The 11,265-nt window shown below is 50.7% G+C and overlaps 2 protein-coding genes across 2 annotated transcripts; one reads left to right on the top strand and one right to left on the bottom strand.

Moving 5' to 3' along the window:
• Nucleotides 1-239: 239 nt before the first annotated feature.
• On the top strand, nucleotides 240-4,804 carry LRRC59 (leucine rich repeat containing 59). Its single transcript, XM_068413385.1, has 7 exons — nucleotides 240-435; nucleotides 1,025-1,084; nucleotides 1,602-1,760; nucleotides 2,080-2,184; nucleotides 2,780-2,852; nucleotides 3,298-3,471; nucleotides 4,009-4,804. The coding sequence occupies exons 1-7, from the start codon at nucleotides 331-333 to the stop codon at nucleotides 4,251-4,253; spliced, it is 921 nt and encodes a 306-aa protein (XP_068269486.1). The 5' UTR covers nucleotides 240-330; the 3' UTR covers nucleotides 4,254-4,804.
• Nucleotides 4,805-6,702: 1,898 nt separating this feature from the next.
• EME1 (essential meiotic structure-specific endonuclease 1) lies at nucleotides 6,703-11,076 on the bottom strand. The gene is made up of 9 exons (XM_068413565.1): nucleotides 10,591-11,076; nucleotides 10,371-10,497; nucleotides 10,161-10,288; nucleotides 9,879-9,971; nucleotides 9,305-9,426; nucleotides 8,933-9,068; nucleotides 8,298-8,413; nucleotides 7,243-7,432; nucleotides 6,703-6,879 (listed from the first exon to the last, which is right to left on the bottom strand). The coding sequence occupies exons 1-9, from the start codon at nucleotides 11,074-11,076 to the stop codon at nucleotides 6,703-6,705; spliced, it is 1,575 nt and encodes a 524-aa protein (XP_068269666.1).
• Nucleotides 11,077-11,265: the final 189 nt, after the last annotated feature.

Genomic DNA, 11,265 nt, shown 5'->3' with positions numbered 1-11,265 from the left:
GAGATCCCCGTCCGTACGCGGGACCGTTCCCCGTAGGCGGGCACAGAGCAGCCCCGGGCACAGAGGGGTCCGCGGGGGGCGGTGGAACGGCCGCCTGCGGCTGGCGAGGCTGCCCCGGAGCGCTGCCGGTACCGGAGCCCCAGGACTGCGGCGGCGGGCGGGGCGCTCCGGGCCGGCAGGGGGCGCGCTCGGCCCCGCGCGGACGTGGACGCGGACGTGGACGCGGAAGTGGGTGGCAGAGTCGGGTCGAGCTGAGCTGCCGCCCGTCCGGACCCGCACCCCCATCGCCGTGTTCTGGGCCCTCGGAGGAGCCCGGCGGCGCCGGCGGCCATGTCGCGGGGCGGTGGGAAGGGGCCGAGCCTGAAGGACAAGCTGGACGGTAACGAGCTGGATCTGAGCCTCTGCGACCTGAACGAGGTGCCGGTCCGGGAGCTGGTGAGCGTCCGGGCTGGCCGGCGGGGACGGGGCCGCGGCGCCGGGGACCGGCTCTGCCAGCTCGGTCCCTGGGGAAGGGGCTGTGCGGGGAGGTAGATGTGTGCGGGGGAGGCAGATGTGTGCGGGGGGCAGATGTGTGCGGGGGAGGCAGATGTGTGCGGGGGGCAGATGTGTGCGGGGAGGCAGATGTGTGCGGGGGAGGCAGATGTGTGCGGGGGGCAGATGTGTGCGGGGAGGCAGATGTGTGCGGGAGGCAGATGTGTGCGGGGGAGGCAGATGTGTGCGGGGGAGGCAGATGTGTACGGGGGAGGCAGATGTGCTGGAGGGGTGTGTGTGTGTGACCTGGCCTGCAGGGATGTAGAGCAGCAGAGGAGGGAGGTTGCGTTGGCCGAGCGGCAGCCGCTGCTCAGGGCTGTTTCAGGATAAATACTGCCTTTAGCCCCCGAAATCGATCAAGGCGTGGCGTGACCTCGGAGGGACGGACAGACCGACGTGGGAGAAACCACAGAGGCTGAAACAAAACTAGCAGGTGGCGGCAGGGTACCGGTGTGCCTCGATGGTGATTTAGGGCTTTGTTTTTCTCTTTCAGGCCGCTCTTCCCAAAGCTACTATATTGGATTTGTCCTGTAACAACCTCATTTCCTTGCCGGTAAGTGCAAGGGAGCTTTGTGGGGATGAGTCTGCTGGGAAATATGTAAAAAAGGTAACTGGTGCTTCAGTAAAGGTTCACCGGGAGGTTTGGAACAGGCACTTTCCTCATCCTGGGGTGGCTGAATGACTCCGCTGTCAGTGATGGGGTGGTACTGGTGGGTGGTTTTGGCCGAGGCAGGGGAGAGAAGAGGTTTGCACTGCGTGAGGATTGCGGTGTCTTCCTGCCAGATGATCCCCCCGTAAATACAGATCGGTTTGGTCAGCAGTGGAGGCTTGGTGTTGTTTCAGTTGTATTGCCTCACGTCACCTTGTCAGTCTGTCAACCTGTCTTGCCTGTCCCACTGTTTTCCACCTCCATCTTCTGAGGCAAAGGAGAAGAGTGAATTTTTCTGTAGTAAAGTTAAGGATTTGTGGCTTATGTAAGGTGCAGGCTATCTGGTCATACTCCTCACTGAGGTTCCTTCATAAAGGTGCTGACAAGCTGCTTTTGGGTTTTGTTTGTGTTTGGGTTTTAGTCCGACTTCTGCAGTTTGATGCACCTGGTGAAATTGGATTTGAGTAAAAATCGGCTTCAACAGCTGCCCTTGGACTTTGGCCGCCTGGTCAATCTGCAGCACCTGGACCTTCTGAACAATCGTTTGGTCAACCTGCCAGTCAGCTTTGCACAGCTCAAGGTAAAACTGTTTGCTGGGCAGTTACGTAAAGCTTTGGGATGGAGCCCAGGGTCTTGTGATCCTTCTCAAGTTGATTTCTCTGGTAAAGCATCCATCCTGCTGACTACCCATTCCAAAATTCAGCTGGCTCTGCACCACGGCTCAGTGGAAATTCTCTCGCATCTATTGAAAACGCCTCTGCTCAAGCGCTCTGCTTGTCTTCTGTACCTGTTTCAGTCATGTGAAAACTAAGTAGTTCTTTGCTTCTGCTTTGGATCTCTTAAATAATTGCAGGACTACTGTGCTCTTACAGCCTCCCTTTTACCGTTCCTTTCTGCAGAACCTGAAGTGGCTGGATCTGAAGGACAATCCCCTGGATCCTGTCCTAGCTAAAGTAGCAGGAGACTGTCTGGATGAGAAGCAGTGTAAACAGGCTGCTGTCAAGGTAAGGAACCTGCTTTTACTCTTTTTTTTCCCCTTACTTGGCTTTGTCGGTGGTGGTTCTTCCTCTTTTTGCTTAGCAAGCTGGGAAGCTGCTGCAGCAGTTTGAAGTTTCTTCAGCCAGTGAGGTGCAGGTTCACTGCGCTGCCTTCACCGCTTCTGTGCCTGTAGAGAGCAAACACGGGGCTGAGTAGGATTCTCTGCAATCACTGGAGTTAAGAGAGGACTAAATGCTGGTTGCCAAGGAGGTGAAGGCATAATCAGACAAAATAATCCACGTCTAGGCTTATAGTCCAGAGTACAAAAGTCTCTGGAGAAGTTCTGGCAAACCACAGGCTCATGTGAATAGAAGTGTTCTGGGATCCTGCGTGGTGGCTAGCACCAGTTTGCCATGTTTGTTTTCCACTTCTTAACGGCAAAGATTCACGCAGGAAGGTGCGAGCTCTCTTTCTCTTCAGAGCCGTACCCGTAGGGGTGAGGCAGGGTGGGTGGTCAGCCCCAGCTGACTGTCCTCAGCCACACTCCGGCTGTTCTCTTTTGAACTGACGGTGCAACGAGCCTTCTGCGGAGACCTCAGGTTGTTTTCTTGGCCCTTGAAGGTACTGCAGCACATGAAAGCGATCCAGTCTGAGCAGGACCGACAACGGCAGTGGAAGCTCCAAGCAGAGCGAGGTAAGCACAAGAAGCCCTCATGTGAGGACTCTTCTTGATCTCTCTCACACGCCCAAACATACTGATTGCCATCTAACAAATCGCCATCTAACAAATACTTGGAACTATCAGAATCCTGAGGACTCAGGGAGTAGTAGGGTAGAAGGGTTGGAGGGGAAAATATAGCCAGGGATAACTATGTGATTTCTTGCCTGAATAATAGATGGAATGTGCTGTAGGTTAGCTATAAAAAATATGAAAGAAGAGCACAGGGTTTACTTTAAGGGAAGCCTAATTCTAAGGGAGCAAAATGCAAAGTAATGTAATATTAAAAAGAAAAAGATGAAAAAAAGGATAGTTATTTGATTGGTTTCCTCGTGCCAATTGGGCACAGATAAGCAGGTAATAAGGAAGAAGGCAATGAGATCCCTTTACGTAAAAGGAGAAACTTCCTGTTAATCCCCAGAAATGGAGAAGAAGCGTGAAGCAGCACAGCGAGCAAAGGAGGCTCAAGAGAGGGAGGTGAGGAAGCGAGAGAAGGCAGAAGAAAAGGAACGCAGAAGAAGGGAGTATGATGCTCAGAAAGCTGCAAAACAGGAGATGGAAAAGAAAACTAAAAAAGAAACCGTGCAGACCCGAAGTAAGTAGTATTCGTTTTGGGTGGGATTGCATCAGATTTCATCGTCGTCGCATTTTGGTGCTGCCAGATTTGCTTTTACGCAGCCCAGGTACTGGGAGATGGTGGGAGTGGTGGGGGGAACCTGTAGGACTTCCAATAAGCTCTGCTGCTGTGCCCTTTTCCCCTTCGTCCGTGTTCCCGATGAATTGCTGAGCGACAAGATTCAGAAAGTTCTTCAGCCGTTCCTCAGAACTTCCCTCCACTCATTTCTTTTTAAGTGTACTGAACTCTGTGCAAAACCAGATCTTGTGTGACACACAGGTGCGTTACACCCTCTTCACTGCTGCCTGTGAAACTAAATCTGAAACTTTTCATCCTAAACAGCTAGAACCTGCACATCTATTAATTAACCAGAGTTAAGTCATGAAAATTCATGACAAAAGACAACTAAAGACAGGCTAAAGTATTTTACCTGAACAGCTTGTTTCTGAATGTAGACCGTTAAAGAGATTTGATTAATTCCTCGCGTTCTCTGTCTTGTGAATGTTCCCGTTACAGAGCCCGCCTCCAGTTCTCGTCCCCCTCAGCCGCCCCGGCACAAGCACTCCTGGTCGCGGTCGGTGCTGCGGGTGCTGCTCCTTGTGCTGCTGTGCGTCCTCTGTACTTTGGCCGCCTGCAAGCTGACAGAGCTGCAGCGTCAACCTCTGTGCATCAGCGTGAACACTCTCTACGAGGACGTGTTGGCCGCTCTGCAGAACCACAAAACCCTGCAAAATCTGCTACAGCAGAACTCGCAGCAGTGATTGTCCTGGACGGGCACTTGCTTCATCAGCATCTCCCTCCACCATCTACGCAGCCAGAATTCCTATGGAATTGTGTTCTGATGAAACTGCTTTTAACCAGTCAGCATTGGTGTGCTGGGCCACTCCACACAGAGCAGTTGTTGTTCAGATCATCTTTGCCGTGCATGTTTCACAGTTGGCCTGTAACTCCCATTCTTTGCCCACATTAACGTAAACTCATTAACGCTTCTTACCTCCAAGGGATGCTTACGTAGCTTGTGAGACACGAAAGCTGCCTGGCTATAGGAGTGGAAAAACCCAGCCCTTGCGTTACCGAGGTAGCTGTAGCTCTGTCCTGGAGGTAGAAGGATTTTAATACATATCTGTTCCTTGCTCTCATTTCTATTCGTGCTAAAATTGGTGATATGGCTGTACGGGAATAATACATTAAGGCCTACTGCAGGACCAATTACAAGCGCGTGGGATGGCTGTGCGTCCGCGTGTTGGAGCGAAGAAGCTGATGTACTATTGAAAGGAGCTGAAAATTTTCAATACAGCAGTTTTCGCAGCAATTTGTCTGAGCTGGATGTTTGTGTTGCTAATGCAGTTTGAATTTTAATCAGGTCTTTTAGAAACAGACAAAAATGATTTCTGAGTGCGTACAGCAATGATTTCTGAGCACATTTATTTTAACCAGCTAGTGCCAACAAAGCGGCTACAGTTTCAGAAGGGCTAGTGGCCAGTCTGCAGGCTGGTTTGGTGTGTGTAATGAGGGGCAGGGGGGTGTCTGAGACCCCTGGACAGACAGTGGGCCAGTTGCCGGCCTGTTGCTGGCTGCAGCAGCGGCAGGCAGCAGTGGGTGGCACTGTGGCAGCATGAGGCGGGCAGGCAGAGAAGAGCTTTGCCTTGGGGCTGTTGGGAGGGCTGGGAGGTTTGGCAGCTTGTACCTAGAGAAGAAAACTCGCCTGTGCAAAGGCCTATGAATTATTTATCATCTCCTTCCAGAGAAAACCAAACAAAAATTTGTCATGTCCTTAAGGGCTTTGTAGTGCTAAAACGAAGTGTACACACAAGGGTGTAAGTGCAGGTTTCAGAGAACACCCACGGTACAGACTCCACTGAGACACACCCACGTTACTCACCAGAATCGCTCCCTCTCTTCTAGTACCTGGGATTCTTGCTGATAAGAGCAGTGCTGTGAGGAGATAATCATCTATAGCATTTCATACCGAGGTCACCATCGAAGCAGTAAGCCTTCACCTTTTTGTAACCTAACGATAAGGCTGCGGCTCCCCGCGTACCACACAGAAAAAAACAACAGCATGAACATCAGATAAAGAGAAGGAAAGGCTGCCTGTCTCTGGCTTGGCAGTACGTACGTTTTCTAAGCTTCCTTGAAACAGCTTTAGGCTTTGCTTTTGGTATCTAACAAGTTAGTTACCACATTTTCTAAAAGGCCCTTGCTTACTACCCAGAAATGTTGGGAAACACAGCAAACATTCAAAGCGACATTTCCTCTCTGCAGACGCTCCTGCCAGCGTCTGGCAGGAATCTGTTAAGTTCGCAAGTGCCAGGCTGATCAGATTTATCAGCTCAGGTCCAGAAGCGCGCTGCTGGCCAGGCAAGGGCTCCTGCTGACCGCCTGGAGCTGGTGTAGCGGGTGGGTGTTAGTTCGTTGGAGGCAGCGCGGCTCCAAAGGGTGCTGTCCACCCGCTGGGTGCAGTTTAATTCACTCCCAGCTCATCTCAGTAAGTGCCGCTGTCATGAAAGACCTCAGCTGTCCTTGTGGGCGCACAAGCACTAATGGCTCCGTGGAGAGGTGTGTTCCCCAAGCTAATTAAAAGAAAGCCTTTTTCTGCCAACTGGTTAGACCTCATAATTCCAGTGCATATAATCAGATTTCAAGACCCTCTATAGATTAAGTCGTCTGGAGACTGAATCAGGGCAGTCTAAATTTATATCTGAAAATTAGTCTTACTCACTCCCATCTGCCACAGCGGAAAACCGAGAGTCTGTTTTGCGAGGTACAGTTCTTCCACATCACTAGAGCAGGCCCCCCCAGCACCACGTTTCTTTTAGCATTAGGATTTTTCACGCTGGAGTTTAGGATAGCAGTAGAAAGTATTCCTTTCAACAGATGACATACTTGTCTATACTCAAGACAGCATATTAAGAAGCAAAGATCATTATTATTATTCAAAAACATTTATTTTCTAGGAAGACAAATGAAAGGAACTATCAGTACTATAAGCTGTGCCCAACTCATGCCCTTAAGGGAGATGTTCACCATCTTTCTTGTGTAAACCCCAGCCATTCAGCAATTTTATCCAACCTTGTTCTGCTACAATAAAGTCTAAATGTGTTTTAAGTCTTTAAACTAGGATCAATTACTCTATTTGTTAACGGTTTCCCAGAAGGGGGATAATGAATACTTAAACCAAGCAAACAGTAAAATCCTCATTCCCTGGGGCTACCCAGTGGAATCCAAGTAGAGATCGGGATCGTGGGAAGTCATCTGCAGATAGATTCGTCGGGAGAGCTCTGGTCCGATGCGCTGGGAGGTGGCCGTCACGCCGTCACCGCGGTGCACGGGGATATTCGCCAGCATGTTCTCCTGCTCGTGCTCTGAGGAGCACCTGCTATAGGCCTAAAAGCAACACAAAGGAACAACGGTATCATCTGTTTGCATCCACTGCTCGAAAAAAATAATCAAAGCTCTGCACCTGTGACTGCTCTACCCTTTCACAGCGTACGCTCATTTTTCACCTGGTCTCTCCTCAGATCTCATTTGTGAGCTTAGAGGCTGATGGAGAACCAATACTGCTCCCTCAGTAGCCTGCTCTGTAAAGCCAAACCAATGGGTGCCAAGGAATCGGTCCCTTCACTACCTTACTGAACAGCTCATACAGAATCGTTGTGTCAAATTTGATACCAGTTCAATGATTTCTTCCACTCCTTACGTTAGTTTGCTGGCTGCACACAGTACACGGTGTTCCTGGGGCATCCTTACCTGCTTCAGAAGCTGAGGAGAAGGATAGGCAGACACAATAGCCTCAGCCATCTCGAGGCTGACCCGGTTAAATTGTTGTATCTGCCTCTTCCAAACTTCCAAGAGACCCTTTCCAGAATGATCCACCTTCACCCCTCTGCACCCCCCCTTCTCTAAGTAGAAGGGGAGCCCCGTCTTCTCTCGCTCTCGCCTAGGGAGAACAAAGGATGGGAAAACAAATAAGACAAGGCGGCTACGAAGAAAATCCTGTTCCCACATCCTCTGTCACAAAGCCAAAGAGCCATTTCTCACTCCGTGCTGTTATAGACACCATTGTCATCAAAGTAAACGCTAAAAATTTGACCCTATTTTCTTTACATACATTACCAATTTCCTTGTCTAAGACCCAGATTTCCTGCTGAAAAAGGAAAAGAAACAATCCTGTACTTGGGAGGAATCCTGACACAAGTCAACATGCAGACAAAGTGGTAAACAAGAATTCACTTTCTGACTGTCAACCATAATAAAACACTTTTACATGTCATTTTTAAAGACATCTCATCTCTTCTTGTGGCCGAGATGTAAAATACATCAGATGGCGTGACAGGAATGCTAGGATTGTGTGAGACTGCACGAGATGGCTTTCTGAGCTATCGCTGTGTAACGTGCTGCTGTCCTTCCTCATCCGTGGAAGCAGCTAAATGGTTCATTCTCAGTAACGTCCCTCTTGGTTACATACTGAAGAAGAAAAGCTGTTGCTGTACGAGCCCAACCCTACTTGCATTCCCTTCCCACTTCTAAAATCAGACTGAGAACAAGAGCTTTACTTTACGTCAAGACTCCAACGTGAAACCTGGGCCTGTCCTCACCCCTCCCCAGGCAAGACATCAGTTTCCACAAACTGATCCTGTGCTGAAGGAGCTGCGTTAGCAGCTGCTCTGTGTCGACTGCTCCTTTAAAGATCATTATACCGTGTGGTACTGCAGTGCAGCCGTGTACCTGCTGTTCCCTCCCGGTACCTGTGAAAGCGCAGCCCCTCCAAAGAGGTAATGACCAAACCTCATCTGCTTACTCACTTGTACGGTGCTTCAGCTACAGCTTTTGTGAACATAGTGGCAAATTCTCCGAGCTCCTCCAAGCTCTCAAAAATGCTGACTTGGACTTGTTTGGACAGCTGCAGATCCACCAAGGCCTGTAAACATCATTGGAAACAACAAATGGAATAATTAATCTTCTCACACCAAACCCCACTCTTGTCTGAAACAAAAAAGGGTCACAACGTCTTGCTATAGGACAAGAACACTCTCTCCCCATTTTGGGAACAGTTAATTTAAGGCACTGAAGTATTTAGGGGCAGCCTGCCAGTTAATACCAGTTTAGTGCCATTTCAGCCGCCGCAGGTCCTTAGGGGCAGGCTCTCGTTACGCACAGGCTGCCCAGCCCAGCGCAGCACTGATGTGCTTTGCCAGCAGGCCACGAAGGGCGAGAGACGCTGGCTGAGACCGACGTTTCACCGCCCAGGATCATGGTGAACGAGGCACGTCAGTCCATGGGAGAGCAGGTACGTACCTGAGCGCTGGGGAACTGAACCCAAAGAGCTCTGTCCACAAAGGCTGAATCCCCCCATCCAAGGAAGAGTGTGATTGGGTCAAGCATTCAAACAATGGCAGACAAGAGAGGGTGGCTGCATGCCTATTTTTAAGGTACTCACTTCTTCCACATCCATTCTGGTTATGTCCAGGCCAGAATCCTTAACTTTCTTTTTTCTCCGTTTTCCCTGTTCCTCTTCCTCGTTTCCACTCACTGCTGCCTGTTGCAGTCTCTTTTTTGACTGAACCTTGAGAGACCTGAGAAAAGAAAGACTGGGAGTACATTCTCTTCCCCAGGTATTTGCCACTGGTCTCTCTGGTGACAGGCTGGATGGACCTTTGCTTCTGTTTCTGTATAACAAATAATGGAGCAATTTGGGGTGGGAATATCTCTTATGCTCCAGGCTTTGCTAGAAGGACTTAATGCGAACACCTACGGTATTTTTCAAGGCCAGAGACAACAGAGAAACATTTGGAGGGAAAGAAGTTTAAACCTGAAATAATTTTCTACTTCAGCCACTGCCAGTGCCAGAATTTTCCCAGGCATTTTCTCCATCACACGAGCTGCATAGCTCTGTAGAGTCTCCTTCTGTCCTTCTGTACAGCCCTGGGCCTCCTGCAAAGATCAATGGAAAAAATGAGTTAAACCATTCTGAGGTACACATGCAAGCACAGCAACCCATGGCTCCGATTCTGCAGCTGGGTCTGCAGATGAAAAAGTCTGTTCACGCAGCTCTTCAGGGGCAAAAGGGCAATACTTGACCCGGTATAAATTTATGGCAGAAAAAAATTTTAAAAACCCCGATTTTTTAAAATCCCACTTAATCTGACAATGTCACCTCTTCAAAAATCTGTGCAAAATTGTGACTAGGAAAGAAAGCTTGGCAGCACTTTGCATTATACAACCCTAGTGTTTTTGATACATTAATGGCTTCTGAAAACAGACTTCTGGTTTACTGGAACTATGGCTCCATCCCACATCAAAACCTTCCTGCCGTGAAAAGGAAGAACAACCAACCACCCTTGCAGCAAAGCATGTTCAAAAGAACAAGTCATAAGCACTCTCACTTGTTTGTAGTTGTGAACCATGGATAAAAACTCCTCCAAGCGAAGCGGAACCAGGACATTTGGGTCTTCTGTCCATTCACCTCCTCCTTCAATCTGTCCAGATAGGAAAACAAACAGACAGACCAACAGTCTGTTTATAATTCATTCACACTGGTGCTCCCACTCAGAACACTGAGGCAGGGAGATTAGAGGGCATTTACTGGGGTTGTTAAATACAATTACTAATGAGTGCAAATAACAGAGGAAGAAAAAGGCAAGAACATAGAGATTTTGCTTGCACACCTGACATGCCACAGTCTTTCTCCTCCAGGTGATGCTGCGGGGAACAGCCTGGCGCTCAACCACACAGGAATAATTCGCAGCCTGCAAAGCACTAACGATCTGTCCATCATCACTTTCTAGTACGAGAGCTGAAATTGGTGCAGGGGTCAGGCCTCCACAGCAAGGACTGATGGTCAGTATAGAGCAGATGCAGGATGTGAGGACAAGTACCTGGATCTATCACCACTGTTATGTCCTGGCACGTCCGTGGTCGCCAAGCTGACAGCATCTCAGCAGCGGCCCTCTTCCTCTTTTTCTCCTCCTCCTGCTGCCTCCGTGCTTCTTGCTCCTGCTCCTTCTGCCAAAGAGCCTGGCAGATTACCTCTTTTTCCTTCTGACTATATTTGGTTTTCTTGGGAGGGGAGGATGTTTCTGGGCTTGTTCCGCTTACCAGTAGCCTATTAGGCTGGTCTGCAGAGTCAGACTGAGAGGCTGGCAGCGGGCACACGGAAGGCCTCTCAGCACGGCGCGTGCCATTTTGGCTGCCACACGACACCTCTCCAGACAACACCAGGGCTTCCCGCGGCCCTCGGCTGCCAGGTGCCAACAGGCCAGAAAGGCCAGCTCCCCGTGCTGCACCCCCACCGCCTGACTGGGCAGGCTCAAAAGCCGCCTCTCCCTTTGCTTCCACCCTCCTCTTGATCCTCTCAGGCAGAGGGACAATCTCCACCACCTCCTCCCCCTCCTCTTCGCTCCCACTGCTCACCACCACAACCACCTCCGCCGCTGTCCCCGGCTTGGGAGCGGGAGACAAGGACCGCCGGTGGCCCAACTCGCTGAGGGGTGGTGATGGCGGTGGTGGTGGCGGCAGCGGGGGCGATGGCGATGGCTGCAGCAGGAACGCTAAGGTAGGCAGCTCCTCCTCGCTCTCCGACATGGCGCCTTCCCCTGAGGTGAAGCCACGGACGCCGGAGGGAAGGAGGCAACCGCCCGTCGGCGGGAGGGACGCTGCCGGCCGCCGGCTGAGGGGAAGCTCGCGGGAGCGGCGATTGGTCCGAACGCGCGCGCGGCTGGCGGCGATTGGTCCGAACGCGCGCGCGGCTGGCGGCGATTGGTCCGAACGCGC

Source organism: Nyctibius grandis, chromosome 15 (assembly GCF_013368605.1).
Source record: "Nyctibius grandis isolate bNycGra1 chromosome 15, bNycGra1.pri, whole genome shotgun sequence".
In the NCBI taxonomy this organism is placed as follows: Eukaryota; Metazoa; Chordata; class Aves; order Nyctibiiformes; family Nyctibiidae; genus Nyctibius; species Nyctibius grandis.
The sequence above is the reverse complement of the archived record's forward strand: the minus strand, read 5'-3'. Positions and strand labels throughout refer to the sequence as shown.

Excerpts from the sequence above, each read along its gene's own strand:
- EME1 (XM_068413565.1), bottom strand. The coding sequence starts at position 11,076 with ATGTCGGAGAGCGAGGAGGAGCTGCCTACCTTAGCGTTCCTGCTGCAG. Across the intron at positions 10,498-10,590 it reads ACCAGCCTAATAGGCTACTG|AAGGAGCAGGAGCAAGAAGC; the intron begins GTAAGCGGAACA and ends GCTCTTTGGCAG. Across the intron at positions 9,972-10,160 it reads GAAAGACTGTGGCATGTCAG|ATTGAAGGAGGAGGTGAATG; the intron begins GTGTGCAAGCAA and ends CTATCTGGACAG.
- LRRC59 (XM_068413385.1), top strand. The coding sequence starts at position 331 with ATGTCGCGGGGCGGTGGGAAGGGGCCGAGCCTGAAGGACAAGCTGGAC. Across the intron at positions 1,085-1,601 it reads ACAACCTCATTTCCTTGCCG|TCCGACTTCTGCAGTTTGAT; the intron begins GTAAGTGCAAGG and ends TTTGGGTTTTAG. Across the intron at positions 1,761-2,079 it reads TCAGCTTTGCACAGCTCAAG|AACCTGAAGTGGCTGGATCT; the intron begins GTAAAACTGTTT and ends TCCTTTCTGCAG.